Genomic DNA, 16,310 nt, shown 5'->3' with positions numbered 1-16,310 from the left:
AACAACATTATAATTTGAGTTAATTACAAAAATTCAGACTTATGAAATTTAGTTACGTATTAACTGTGTAAAGAATTCAACCTGAAATTCATATTACCAGCTTTGCTGAAGAGCCACTATTATTTGTAACTTGTCACTTGAGCAAGCTTTCATATGTCTGACTTATGCTTGCCAGGGCTCCATTATATAGCATAATTTAATTCTCTGGGACACAAAAATTCAATTTCCTTTCCTACTTACTGATACATGATTCCACAGTGGGTTACTGTGCTTATAAAAATTGGCCAAAATAATCAAAGCACACCAGTTTCTCAACAGACTAACTTGTGAAGGGCTTGAGTTTAGTTCTCCAGGAATAAAATCAATTATATAAAAATTTTACAAAATATTTTTAAAGTTTGGTCTTCATTCAATCATTGTTTATTTAGAAATTCTAAACACAATTTTTAAAAATATACAGGAAGAAAATGTTTCTATCTTGCAAAAATATTCACTAAGACTGACTGACAAATAATGGAGTAATTCTAACAACTAGGCTTTTATATAATTAGCTTTTGCCATACTAAACTTCAAAAGTGGTTATTGATTTGTTTTTTTAATATGTATAAGAGGCACTGGAGGTATAGCTCAGTGGTAGAGCATGGCCCTGGCGTGCATAGGCCCTGGGTTCAAACCCAGCACCATAAAAATAAAGGAATATGCACAAGAAACAGGACATATTTATAAGGTCTGTCTGAACACAAAATAAGTACTTCTCACAAATTTGGAAATACACCTCTGATAGGTATAGATCTAAAATAAATCCAACATGTTATGAAGCCTTTAAATAATACCAAGGTAAATCAGTACTTTGGAAGATAGAAATCAACAAGAAAGACATGGTCCATGGTGATTCTACAATATGTAAACTGTTTTGTTTTAAAATATTAGTTGGTTGCTATTATTTAAAATCTTAATGTCTGGTTTCAATTGAAAAGTTGGAAAACTGGCAAAACTGGGCTATACACTGGAAAGGACTTAATCATGGTCCTTTGGCAAGCACTTCCCTGTCTGTGGCAAACCCCAGACTGCCTGATACACTCAAGTTACTTTATCTGTTTGACCCTACTAGGTGTTTGAGGTTCCAAAGCTGTGCAAGAACATGAGCTCCTCAGAGTAAGAACTGTGCTTTGTGTATCTCTGAAACCTCATCTGAGTTTATGTGCAAGGACCTGGGAACTGTACAAAAAATACCATCTCATTTTTTAATATTTTAAAAGGTAACATTCATGGAAGGGCTCAGAAAAAACTTAATGGCTGAACAATTAAATTTCTATCTTCCTTCCTATACCCTCATACCTAACTTTGATTGGTTTTCTCCATAGGTGTTCACAGACCATTATCTGGTTTCCTGCAATAAAGGACTATCCTGTCATGTAAAACTTTTCTAAGACAAACTCATGTGATGCTGAATAAATGTTCTAACAGTGTGCATTAGCTGTGTATACTCTTAGAATAAGCAGTGTGAGTTCGTCCCCAGTTCTTTTTATCAGTAGGAGGGAATTGCTTCAAAAGCAATACCCCCTGGCCTGATGTGCCAAAAATGATATTTCTCTTAACAGCAGATATGAATCCTGACCTGATAGGTGACACTGGAAATAAAACTGCAGTATCTCATGAAAAAGTCTCTGTCTGCTAGCTCTCCCCGCCCCCCACTGAGTTATGCTACTGCGCCAGCAAAGTGGTCTCCACACCAATTGGAAATTTTTCATTATTGGACTAACGATCCATTGGTCCACACCTGGAATCTTTTTTAAATGTATAAAAACATCAAACATAACAGCAGGAATTCAGTTATTATTCTTTCTAAAAACCAGATGCAAAATTATAAGCTATCCATATGATTTTCACAACAATCCAAGCCTGAGATTCACATTAAAACTCAATTCCTGCTTCTTTTTTATCATTACAGTACTATTCTTCACTCAGACATACTATACTTTTAGAGTTGATGTATCTCCAATTCTAAAACAAAGAGGAATATAATCTGAAAATAAAATAGTAATATATTTGTAACTTTCAAGTATGACTTAAATCTAATTGAACACTATATACTTTCTGGTTACAGAAGTTCTTATTTTAAAATAGTTCTAAATTTCTATATGTTTAAAATATATTATCAAGTTATATCAATATATTGAGTGTAGGATTGGTAGGACAGGAAGAAAATGACAAAACCTAAACTTGGAACAAACAATTCAAATAAAATTCTTTTGGCAAAATTAAAAGGTTAATGTTTTGAAGCTTATTACAAACACATTGGAATAATAAGCTCCTATCTATTAGCTGATATTATGCCTTTTTTTCCCCTGCCAACCATTTTATTAATAGCTATAAATAGAATAATTAAAAGCATATATAAAACCAATTTAAAAATTCGAAAACATTTTTATCAATACTATTTCACTGGGCCTTAAAAAAAATCCATTATATTTTATATGAATTTATCAAAGATTCTGTATTCTTCAAAGCTTTTATAACTTAACATTTTCATGCTGAATAACACCATCAACTAGCTATAAAATTTACACATCTTTCCTCCATATTAACTTTCAGTCTGCTTTATGCTCTATACTATCCAGATGAATGTTCTTTTCACATGGGAATATTATTTCAGACTGCATAAATAGTGGGTACCAGAAAATCTACACAGTAAATAATAAATGATCATTCCAATTATTTCATTAAGCCTCAAAAATGCATTTACTTCTTTAAAACTCAGTCAGGTGTGATGGTGCATGTGATAATCCCAGAAGTCTGAGGCAGAAAGATTGTGAGTTCAAAGCCAGCCTCACCACTTTAGCAGGACCTGGTCTCAAAATAAAATATAAAAAGGGACGGAGATATAGCTCAGTAGTAAAGTATCTCTGGGTTCAATCACCAACCCAGAAAAAGAAGTTGGTCTGTCTTGAAAACTACTCACCATTAATCAAGAGTTATACAGTTTTAGGAGCTGGAAGTATAGCTGGTAGAGTGCTTGCCTATAATGCAGGAGGGCCTGGGTTCCATCCCAAGCACCACAAAAATACAAAAGAAAAAAATTTTAATAGTGCTCAAGAAAAAAAAGTCTTCCTGCATTTTTACAAGTTTTCACATGATGAAGGATATATACATATATATATATACATATATATATATATATATATATATATATATATATATATTTAAAAGATACAGATAACATTAAGAAGTACTACAAAAATGGCTTTTACAAGATGTGAACTTTTTTTGTTTTATTTTAGGCATTTTAAAACTACAACTATACTTGAACAAACAAAAAATTAAATACGAAGTGAAAAGATCACCACAAAGGGCTGAGGTGGAGGCGCAATGGTAGAGTGCTTGCCTAGCACATGTGACACACTGGGTTTGAGCCTCAGCATCACATAAAAATAAGAAAACATAAGATAAAGGTATTGTGTCCACCTATATCTAAAAATATTTTTAAAAAAATCACTACCAAATACTTCAAATTTCCTAGAATAAATAAATTTACTGCAATAAATATAGTCAATAAATGTAAAATATATCCAATATGTCATTTAGTTCCCTTAGGATTATTTAGAATTGTTGTAGGTCACAAATATATGTAAAATATAAATTCAGACATCTAGCACTTTCTATACTTTATAGCAGTGTAATGAAATAATTCAGCCACCAAAAGAAGAATTCAGCACCTCTTTTAGAATAATAAAATAATATTCTAACCACTTTCACAGAAAGAAGATTGCATAGCTCAAGTTCTCCTTGATTTAAGGAACAAAATTTAAACTGTGTCTTACCTTCTATATTCGGTAAGAAGCTGATTATAATGATAAACCACAGACTTCGCATTCTGCAACCAGAAGACACCATTATTGATTCCTTTAGATATTTCTTTGTATTCCTTAATGAATCTAGTTATAAATGCCCAGCTTCATCGAACCCAGCAGTCTGCATCATTGATCCTCATATCTGAAAAACAAACAAATCTATCATTGGCTTTATGGTCCTGCTATGTCACTGAAAATACAAAAATAACAAGTCTCTCCCCTTCCCTCCCTTTTTTAAGTATAAAACATATTTTGATTCTAAATCAAATGTGGAAGTTGCTCCTGTACATTGGTTACCTGAGCCTTGCAACATAAAGTAACAGTAAAGGTGCATAAATTCCTAATAAAGAAGCCTTCTTAGAAAAACACAAAAAACTTGAAAGTCATTCTAGGATAGGTCAAAATTTTAGATTTCATATGTTGTTCTTTTTCACAAGGTATAACTTAAAATACATCCTTGAGTCCACTAGGCCCAAATAAAAACCCCAAAGATTTTGATCAGTGCACCTCTCCAAGGTGCATAACTAGGGGAAGGATCACAAAGAATACCAAACCTGGGGTCAATTCTAATTTTGACTAGCCCTTATACGCCCAGTTCTCCAAACAAGATACAAACACTATCAGGAGTGTAACTTTAAAAAGTGTTTTCTGGATCCTAGTATCACCTGGAATTAGGTCTTTTGCAGGGTTCTGCACAAGAGCTGTGCTTTCTAGAGTAGTATGAGGAACTGCATTATAACATTAGCTTTGTCAGACTCATAAAATGAAGGCAGTTCCCAAATATATCTAGTCTCCCAGTCTAGCCTCTGAGGGTAAAGAAATCACAAATGTTCCCTTTGAGGGGAACACCTTACACTTTCTTCAAATTAATTTCCTATTATTTGCTACAAATTAATTAATCCCCTACCAAGTTTTCTCAAGCCACCCTTGACAAGCTGCTACTGACGAGTTGTATGAAGTGAGACAGTGAGGGGACTCCCACCCTCCCCATTATGAGGTTGTATTGGTAGTTCAAATAAGACAATTCTTAATAATTTAGATGCTGTGACTAAAACATAAGCATAATTTAGAAAACAAAATTCTCCTGATAACTTTGAGATCTCTTTCACATCATCTGAACTACTTTGTAGCAAACACATTCTTCATGTATCATAGGGATTACAGTAGCTGCTCATTATGTTCTATTCACCATAAAGGAGTTCTATGGAAAAGCAGATTCTAAATGGTTTGGAACATATTTCACACAGGAAAAGCACGATCATAGCATTCATATGAAGAAATACACTACAAAGAATGTAAAAGAATTAATCTAGCCCAGCCATGGTGGCACATGCCTCCAATCCCAGCAACTCAGAAGGCTGAAGTGGAAAGATCACAAGTTCAAGATCAGCCTCAGCAATGTAGGAAGGCCCTAAGCAACTTTAAGTGAGACCCTGTCTCAAAGTAAAAAAAAAAAAAAAAAAAAAANAAACTGTCAGCAAAATTATTTAAAAGGAAAATACCACTAACCAGTTTATAGTCACATATTTGTGTTACATTATCAGGAAATCGCATTTAGCCTGATGATGTGATATTTATTTAGCAAATATAGAAAAAGTAAAACCTGTTTGTTGATCAGCATCAATTAAATAAAGTAGAATAACAACATCAGTTGTAATTAATTAGAGGAAAAGAAAATTTAACTAAAAATTTCAAAATTGGTTAACTAAGGATGTTATTCTGTCAAGAGCAAAGATTCATATTGACAGCTTTATCTTTGATTTCTAAACAGACAAAAAAAAAAAAAACACTGTGAACAATGGCTATTAAGCCCAGAAAAACTATAAGCAAGAGAGCAGGGAAAGCAAAAGCTACCCAAGCACAAGACCTACCCATCACCCATCTTTGCTAGTGTGCACTAATGTTGTATAAAATGAAACATCAATACTCGGGGTAAGCCTACAATTGTATGCACTGTGTGTGTGTGTGTGTGTGTGTGTGTGTGTGTGTGTGGTATGTACGTGTATGTACTCTAAATGAAAACTGAAGATAGCTTTACAAAATTACTCATTCTGATCTTATTTGCACTATAAAATTATAATAATTATAGGACATAATTTGCTAGTAAAATAAGCTGTTATTCTGTTTTACTGAAACAAACACAAGAAAGGATGATACTAACCCCACTGTGTCCCATACACAGGCATAGAAAACAAAAAATAAATTACAGTTTAATATCTATTTCACTGGAACTCAACCAGAGCATTTACTCTGCAGAACTATTTTATATGTGATCTGTAAAGTCTAGTTTCCCCTTCTCATTGGCATCTGAAAAAAAAAAACATCAACACCTCTGGGAGTTTTTCTCTGGTAAGTCGGCTAAGCAAACTGGGCTATCACTAATCAGAAAGGCTTTCTTCACTCCAGACATACCATTTGGATTTGAGTTTATTTTCTTTGCTTCATAAGGACAGCATCAGGGATGGGCTGGAAATGCTCACAGAGATCCTAAACCACGTGGCCTACCATTAGTAACCACCCTCTCCCTCTGTCTCATTTCTGAATGCCATGGTAAGTATCAAGACGACTGGCATCAAGTCTAGAGTACTTTAATTAAACTATTTATACAATAGTCCCCTTAATATTTATTATTCGTCTTACCATTTACTGAAATTTCTTCACTGTAAAGGAATAGATTCTCCTATGAGAGGGCTTAGAGGAGCAGAAAGAAGAGGTCAGGAATACTCCTAGTAAATTACATCTGCTATATGCTATAATATCTAGGAGTCATGCTGAGCATGCAAAAGAGGCTTGTAGCTGTGGACATCAGAGGAACAGTCCAGGGCAGTCTGCCATTCTTTTCATTAAAATCCATCCAATTGAAATAATAAAAACAAATAACTGTCACTTTCAAACCAATGTGGGGGACATTTCATGACTGTAGAAACTTGCGATTGAAATTGTTTAAAAATATTTTTTTTAGTGGTTGATAGCCCTTTATTTTATTTATTTATTTATATGTGGTGCTGAGAATCCAACCCAAGTGCTCTACCACTGAGCCACAATTCCAGTCCTTGCAATTGAAATTTCAAAAGAAAAAAAAAATAAAACAGATATATGCCTTACATATCAAGAAAAGCTGGTGGCTTCCTCAAACTTTATACCAAAAATAATTATTAATATATTTGAATTTACTGTTAGAAAACATTGCAGCACACCTATAACACAGGGGTTAGTACACCCCCACCCTGTAAGAGACAGGGAAAGGAAAGTTAGTTTTGTTGTTGTTGTTGTTGTTTTGTTTTGTGTTTGGTTTGGTTTGTTTGGTACTAGGGATTGAACCCACGGGCACTTTAACTCTGAGCAAAATTCCCAGTCCTTTTTATTTTTTAGAGAGAAGATCTTAAGTAGTTGCTAAGGCTGGCCTCAATTTGTAATCATCCTGTTTCAGCCTCCAGAGTCACTGGGATTACAGGTGTGAGCCACTATGCCCAGCAAGGAAAAGCTATTTTTAAACAGTAGTCCTCTCCAATTTTAAAACATCATGCTATATTCCTCTTGACTTTATAATAGTCTAGAATTTTCATGCAAATTTTAGAGTTAAACACATATGATGGGTTACTATGACTAGAAATATTTCCCAAGTGCCTTCTCTTTGTGAAATACTGCATCAGACACAAATCATTAAGCCTTATAAAAATGCAAAGTAAATATTACAAAGCTTAGAAGTCAGAATGAGGTGAAGTAATTAGACTGAAATTACTTGGCTAGTTAAGTGGCAGAACAAAGATTGCAATCCAGACTAACAACAACAAAAAAAATTCCCACACCACACTATTCATGAACAAATGTTTAGTGAGCACCTATTATTTGGTATATACTGAATGACAAAACAGATAAAACTCAGGGAAATTACATTCTAGCTCAAAAATAAGCCATCTGAAAAGATGGTATTATTTCCTGGCACATAATTAGGTTTCCAAAAAATTAAACTGAAAGTATATTAACAAACTAACTCCACTTATTATAATATTTCCTCTGCTTTCCACAACAACTTTGAAACATAGATGTATACTATCTCCATTTTACCTTAAAATGAGAAATTTCACCTGCTCAAGAAGAGTAAGTAGCTAGCAGAGCTGGGAATTAAGTCCATGTTCTAAAATCACCATTAACTAAATAAATCAGATAAGCTTACATTACATGTTTTATTATCTTTTTTAAAAATTAAAAAATGAAGCAAGGCATGGTAGCACATGTAATCCCAGACACCTGGGACTATGAGACAGAAGGATCGAAAGTTCCAAGCCACACCTCAGCAACTCTTTGAAGCCCTAAGCAACTTAGCAAGATCCTGTCTCAAAATAAAAAATAAAAAAGGGCAGGGAATATGGCTCAGTGGTAAAGTGCCCCTAAGTTTTATCCCCTCGGTTTTTGTGAGAGAGAGGGAGGGAGGGTAATAAATAGAAATAGAACAAAGTCATTTTGGGTTTATGAAAATGATAAAACACCAAAAGAATAATGAGTTTATTTTCAAAATGTTTACACGAGTAAAACTAACATCCCCCAGGTAATGATATCTACATATTAACTTAATTTTTACTATTTCCAGTTGAGCTACCTTAATTCTACTCATTTACATTGCTATTTAAAGTGCTGGCAATTACATGTTATAAATTAACAAATTTTCCTAGACAGATAAATCTTATCAACCACACTACCTGAGAAGTTGCTTATAAGTCATAAAAACAAACACTACCTCCAACACAAACTAGCAATGCATGTTAACAGTCATGGAAGGGATGTTTTAATGTTAACATCTACGAGATTACAGACTAATCATTATTTAGGCAAAATAAAAGAAAAATTAAATGGGGCTTATAAGATGAAATCTTAACATTTGGCTCACTACACAGGATTTGTTGTTCATAAATCATTGTCACTAGCCATTCCCTGAATCAATATTCAAATTCCCTCTTGGTCTATATATACAACCACTAAATGAAATAATAATGACCCAGGATCTGTTGTATATTAGATCATCAATATCACCATCAGAGGTTTCTTAGAGGTAATGAGGTAATCTGAGTAAAGTATATCAAACAATCTTAAAAATAAATGGAAAAAAAATATGTATAAAGAATATATAGCAAGAAGCTGAAGAAAATTTTGTTATGTATATATAGTACATTGCCTTTTGAAATCAACAATTCATTTGCAAACTATGCCAATCTATACAGTGTTATCTAAACTTGCACTTCTTATTTTTTAAATAAATTAGAACAATTAGAATAACTGCATGTATCTCAGTTCAAGTCAATTAATACCTAGTTAGTACCACCTAGATATTTGTGATACTCGGTGCTGAAGTCAATGTTATTTATTTTTACTTCGTATATAAATTGGTTCTGTTAAGTTCTAAAAAAAAAAACAACCTTTTTTAAGATGTAGCCAAATGTAGAGGTGAAAACATGTAATCCCAGGTACACTGGAGGCTAATACAGGAAGATTGTCAAATTAGAGATCAGCTTGGGTAATTTAGCAAGACTCTGTCTTATGTTTTAGATATGCAGTATCTCTCCCCCACTGCCCCGAAAAGTTCACTTGTGAGAGGGAAGCTCAGGCAAGAAAATCACAAGTTTCAAGGACAGCCTCTGTAATTTAGTGAGGCCATAATCAATTTAGTGAGACCCAGTCTCAAAAAAATAAAAAGGGCTAGAAATGTTGCTCAGGGGTAAAGCACCAGGGATTCAATCCCTAGTACAACCCCCACCCCCCCCAAAAAAAGTTTAAAAAATGTTCAGGTGTGAAATTGTTTGCTTGCTTGTTGTTTGTTTTGTGTTGCTGGGGATCAAACCCAGGGCCTTATACATGCAAGGCAAGCACTCTACCAACTGAACTATATCCCCAGCCCCAGAGGTGAGATTGATTAGATTAAGAGACTTGTGGCCTATTTGGCAGATTAACCTACTAATATGTATTAACTGGGTGGTTAACTGTGGGCAGATAGGGTGTGCCTGGAAGAAGTAGGTCACTGGGGGTGTGACTTTGGGGTTTATATTTTGTCCCTGATGAGAAGGGCTCTCTCTGCTTCCTGGTTGCCAAGTCCTAAACTATTCCCCTCTGCCACGCCCTTCCACCTTGATGTTTGGCCTCACCTTAAGGTCCAGAGCTTTGGAGTTGGCAGACCAAGGACTGAACCTCTGAAGCCTTGAGCCAAAATAAACTTTTCCTCTGCTTAAGTTGCACTGTTCAAATATTTTGATCACAGTGATGGAAAAAGCTAACTAAAACACTGTCTCAAAATAGAAAATAAAGAGCAAAAGAAATAGTTCAGTGGTAAGGCACCTTAGTACAATCCCCACAAATTCAGAACGATACATACACATGCACTAGTATATGCAAGGCCCTGGGTTCAATCCACAGTACCACAAAAATACACACATAGATAAAAAGATATAGCTGCTACCTTTAGGAAGTATATATTCTTCTAAGGAAAATTAAATATAATGGAAAATGACTAAAATCATAAATATACATTCAATAATAACTGCTAAAATCCTAAAACATAATGACAATAAATACATTTAATATCACAATAATGAGATAATTAAGAACAGTTTCTATATCTGTATATCCTTGGGTCCTGTACCTAGATCAACAAATGCTATCTTATCTTATCAAAGAGTCCAAGATAGGGGCTGGGGTTGTGGCTAAGCCATAGAGAGCTCAATTAGCACGTGCCAGGCCCTGGGTTGGATCCTCAGCACCACATACAAATAAATAAATAAATAAAGGTATTGTGTCCAACTGTAACTAGAAAATAAATATTTTTTTTTTTTTAGAAAACGAGTCCAAGACAGATCAAGAACATATTTAACCTGCCCCTATAAGATTTGGGACTCTTCACAAGCATCAGACCACAAATTCAGAACGATACATACACATGCACTTCTTACTTTTAAAATAAAGTAAAACAATTAGTATAACTGCATGTATCTCAAGTCAAGTCAATTAATATCTAGTTAATACCACCTAGATATTTGTGATACTAGGTGCTGAAGTCAATGCTATTTATTTTTACTTCCTATATAAATTGGTTCTGTGTTAAATTCTAAGAATAGAAATATGTGATAAAACTACCATTCTACCATTTCCCTAGTTTTACCCATTATAAATTATGGTACTGCTTCTACCTAAAGTAATCTAAGGAAGGCATTTAGGGGATTCTACAATATGTTTAATCTAGACCTTGCCTTTTCTGTCAAAATACATCTCAGCAATTACTTTAATTTCCATATTTTAAAATTATATCTAAAGAAGTAGCTATTTCAGAAAAATATTTTTTAAAACCTACTTAAGAGATTATTAGCCGGGCGTGGTGTTGCCTATAATCCCAGCAACTTGGAAGGCTGAGGCAGGAGGATCAAAGACAGCCTCAGCAGATTAGCAAGGTACTTAGCAACTCAGTGAGACACTGTCTCTATTTAAAATATTAAAAAAGGGCTGAGGATGTGGCTCAGTGGTTAAGCACCCCTGGGTTCAATCACTGGTAACAAAAAAAAAGAGAGTGATTATTATATTGGCGCCCAAGATAAAGTGGCCTGAGACTTACTCAACTCACATAGTTTACAATCCACCTTCCTAGGAAACCTACAGATGATCAAAAGACAGCAGAGACCTTCAAGAAAGAACAAGTTCTTGGGCCTTCCCTGAGGTTAGTCCCCATTAAGTCATAATTATGTTCCATTTGTTTTATATCTGTGTCTACAAGTAGAATTCAAAATAACAGGATTTTCTTGAATTATAGAGAAAAGGAATGTATGAATTATTTCTGAATAATTAAGTTAATTAACAATATTAAAGTTACAGTGTGAGTAAATGAACAGAACAGATTTTCTTCCAGATCAGAATGAGATTCTGTGAGAATGGTGGGGTAAATTTCACTAAAAAAAAAATTAAGAAATTCATATGAGAAAAAAAGAGGAGGATTTAGGGACACACTGTTAAAAATTTTTTAAAAAACACTAGGTCATTTTGAATGATTATTACATATGGAAAAATTAAAACAAAACCTTTAGTTAACAAATAGAATCATCAATGCACACACCTGAATCCCAGCTAGTTGGCAGGCTGAGGCAGGAGGACCTCCAAGTTCAAGGCCAGCCTCAGCAATCCAGCAAGACCCAGTCTCAAAATAAAAATAAAATAGCTGGAAATGTTGATTCGTGATCGAGTGCCTCTGTATTCAATCCCCAGTACTGGGCAGAGCGTGAGGGCAGGGGTATTAGAAAACATCTATGTGTTTCTGTTTCTTACCCAATCACAGAGTGAAGGCATGTGGTTTTTAGAAAAGGGATTTTCAACTTTAAAATATAATTTTATAATCTCTATTAAAATTTCAAATAACACTAAAGTTGTAATAAAAGTAATGTTTAATAAAATGAAACAGGTTATAAAAAAGCTGAGAAGAACTGAATAGAAGCTTAAATTACTTGCCAAGCCTCTCTTTGTAAATGACTAATGTAGTTTTCTAATAGTTTTGTAATATGTATAGTGGCAATGTTAAGTGACTATATATTCTTTTAAATTTTTTTTTAATTTTTTTGAAAGAATAAATAGTCACTTAATATTGCTACCATACACATTTAAAAAAAAAAAAAAGCAAAACTGCCTAAAAATAACTACCAACAGGGCTGGGGTTGTGGCTTAGTGGTAGAGTGCTTGCCTAGCACATGTGAGGTACTTGGTTCAATCCTCAGCACCACATAATAAACAAATCAAACTACTTTTTGTCAAAACTTTAAAAAAAAAAAAAAACTAATGATAACTAGTGATTTTTCAGGGCATCAGGGAACTTTTCCTGTAAAGGATCATATAGTAAATAGGTTAGGCTCTAAGGGCCATATAGTCTCTGTCACAGCTACATAACTCTGCTACTGTACCATGAAAAGTGCCATAGACAATGAATGCATAAATTAATGGCCATGGCTGTGTGCCAACAAAACTTTACCTACAAAACAGCCCGCTGGCCCTAGTTTGCCAACCCCTGCAACAGATGAACAAGCACAAGACCAAAATACATTCAAGAAATGACTTCAGTCAAGTAGTAAACTAAGAACTGTGAATGTCTGCAAAAATAATGAAAGCAATGCAATGTATTGTTTTAATAAATTAACTTAAATGTTAAGATAAAGGTAAACTGACCACCATGGAAGGAGAAAGATAAAACAAAGCTGCATAAAACAAACCAACTTCATGCTTCAGTATATGTAACAGAACTACATGTATGGCTTACAAGGTTTAGAGGAAATTCCAGAAAACAGAAGACACTGCCACAGCAACTTATCTTGACTAACTCTGCTTGGTATGAGAGAATATAAAACCAATCAAAACAGTAAGTAATGAGAGAATGAAAAGTAATGAGGTTTGCACAAGACCTCTGAGGTATTATGGCATTAATATGATGGTTTCAAATAGCTATTGGTAAAAGTGGCTTCAAACTCGTACTAAATTTGTCACCATTGCTACTCACCCTTATGAAATACTGGCTAGATCCCACTTCTACATGTGTATTCCACAGGAAACTGCAAAATTCTGATTTTCCTTTCTTCTGTAAAGCTAAAAATTCTACCAGGCCAAAATCGCTAATCTTATTTCAAGTAACTAGGAAGTAACAATGTATGAACACCTTTAAGAAGTATTTTTACTTCTTAATTCCCTCCACCAAAATACATTGTGACTTTTATAGTACATATTCTTATTTTATGCAAACCTAATGTTTTTTAAAAATTTAACAGGCAAACTAAAGCATACTATTCATAAGAATAATATTTTAAGCTACAATAGGTATCACATTAAAACAAATGAAGGCTAAACTCTTCTATCAATATTATATATATAAGACAAAAGAGTAGAGAAGGTTACAAATTTTTAATAAGAGCATTATATTATGGTGGTAATAATCTAGGTGTTTTACTGGAAGTGAAGTGGATTACTGTAAATGAAATTTTAAAATGTCCTTTCCATTTTAGAGATAACACAGAATGACTTTTTTCATGTCTCTGGCGATAAGGATAAATTTGCCACACATTTAAATGGGGCCTTCACCCTTCCCACCCTGGCTCATGAATTAATAATTCAGTGACATTAATACAAGAAGATAAATGATAAAAAGGTTAAGGCACACAGGCCAGCCATACACACATACTTCTTTTAGCACAGTTAATACTTCTCTGCCAATTACAGCTAAAACTTTTTAACAGTTTTCAATAGCCTTTTTACAATCTAAGTAGCAGCTTATGCACACACAATTTCACACAATTCAGTCTTAATAAATCTCCTGCTGGTACCAAACAATCATTCTAGGGGATTAAAGTGCAACATCTGTTAACATTAATAATGTTTTATATACTCACATGTATTAAAGAAGCCTCTACTCCATTATTAAGTCTCCTGGAAAACCTTCTAGACCAATATACCGATTTAGCATGAATTATACATATATTCTAAAATTGCTAACTTACTATAACAAAGGAACACATTAGTGTGAAATAGTAAAAGAAAAAATCATATCTACTATGAAGTAACAGATATTTTTGAACCAAGCTTACTAAATATAAATGGATATATACACACATAAATGAAATTAGCCCCATCTCTAAAAATTTTTAAACTAAAAGGTCCTCTAGAGCATTATTCATCTTAAATAAAACATAGCACTATTAATACAAAAGGTACTTCATCTTAAGGTGTTACACATTCACTGTTGTGCTGATTCTTACTCTGAAATTCCTCAATCCCCTTCCTAGTCCTTTCTTCCCTCTGCCTTAACCTCTTCCTCTGCAAAAATCTCAGAGCTTATTTCTCGCTCTCCATCCAGCTTGCCAACTTTCATTAGTTTAATCCTCCTAATTTCACTCTAAACCATTAAATGTGTAAAACTGGAACCAATCCTACAATTCATTTTTATATAAGAAAAAAGAACACGGGGGATCATGATGACAAAGGCAGATCTTGGAACTGCTGTTTTTGTTATTTTTCCCACAAGTACAGGAATTATTTTCTCACTGTAATGTATCACAACAAATCTATTTTTCAGCAATAGGGATAATGAGGAGGGGGAAATCTAGTTAAAAAAGAAAACTAGAAATACAGTCTAACCTGATTTTAAAAATACTTAATTCAATACTCTGCTTGTTAAATTTATTTGCTCGATAATTCTAAATATGCCTCTCCAACTGAATTTCATGCAAGATTTTTTTTATCCACATAAAAAAACCTCTCCTTTCCACCTAAAAAAATTCTGTACAGATTTGACAGTTTAAAGACCACCTGTGCCATGAAGTCAACCAGACTGTCTCAGACTGAAAAAAAAAAAAAAAAACCTCTCCCTCTATGAGTCCTATAGCCATTGTGTCATTTCTTTGATAATATTATAATGCCAATTCAATTAAACTTTGAAACTGTTTTTTAAATCTTTTTGTCAGCCCAGCATAGTGGTGCATGCCTGTCATCCCAGTTACTCTGGATGATGAGGTAGGAGACTCACAAGTTTGAAGCCAACCTCAGCAATGTGGCGAGACCCTGTCTCAAAGTGAAAAATAAAAAGGGCTTGGGGTGTAGCTCAGTGGTAAAGCACCCCTTGGTTCAGTCACCACTACCACAATAAATAAATCTCTTTTGTCAACACTTTTCAATTTTTATCTTTCTTCAACATAAGTCTCTTCAAACCAAGGACAAAAAAAAATTTTTTTCTGGATACATAGTTTGTTCCAGGTACTGTGGGTGGTACTGCAAGCAATGCAATGAAGAAGATGTGAAAATGAGGCAAGTACACAACTTTACCAATTACTTTAGTGCAATCAAGGAAGCAAGCACTCCTTATGGCCTTTGGCTTTTGTTCTTCACTTTAATCTCGATTTTGATGAGTAGTGTAACATCCTGGTGATCAATACATTAACTGTTCAATAAACTGACTAGGAAATCATACAATTTTTAATGAACTCCCTTTTATCATATATATATATGAATGAGCATTCTTTTTTTTCCCCCTGGGTTGGTAAAAATATTACGGCGATTTGATTTTATGTTCTGGGACCACAGGAGGTTTACCAGGCCTCTATACCTTTTACTTTTGCATGCTATCCTCTCTGCCACTTGGGCCTAGACCAAAGTAGTTCCTTTTCCAAAACTCAGTTTTGGCCCATCACTTAACTGTTTCTAACTGGCTCTTTCATTTAACCTCCTACATTTCAGTATACCTGACAAAAAAGGTAGCATATCATAAACATTAGGGAATGAGAGAGGAGGAAAAAGGGAGGTAGGCGAAAGGAACAGGGGGGAACCATGGGAAGCAGTATATGAATAGAGGTAAGGAAAAATAAAGTCACTGGAACTCAGGAAGTGTGAAACAGAAACATAATTTTTTAAACTGAAATCAAATTTAAAGAGATGCCCTAAAAAGAGATTTTCCAGATT

The 16,310-nt window shown here is 34.0% G+C and overlaps 1 protein-coding gene across 50 annotated transcripts in view; it reads right to left on the bottom strand.

Annotated features, from left to right (window-relative positions):
* The window catches only part of Adgrl2 (adhesion G protein-coupled receptor L2), a 624,560-nt gene that overhangs the window by 138,727 nt on the left and 469,523 nt on the right, over positions 1-16,310 (bottom strand). For all 50 annotated transcript variants that reach the window (XM_048814135.1, XM_048814136.1, XM_048814133.1 and 47 more), the window contains one exon: positions 3,822-3,993. In XM_048814135.1, coding sequence (XP_048670092.1) covers positions 3,822-3,894 — 73 coding nt within the window. In that variant the 5' untranslated portion in view covers positions 3,895-3,993. The remainder of the gene's footprint in view (positions 1-3,821; positions 3,994-16,310) is intronic.

Source organism: Marmota marmota, unplaced genomic scaffold (genome assembly GCF_001458135.2).
Source record: "Marmota marmota marmota unplaced genomic scaffold, marMar, whole genome shotgun sequence".
Taxonomy (NCBI): domain Eukaryota; kingdom Metazoa; phylum Chordata; class Mammalia; order Rodentia; family Sciuridae; genus Marmota; species Marmota marmota.
Note: the sequence above shows the minus strand (reverse complement) of the source record. Positions and strands in the feature narration are given on the sequence as shown.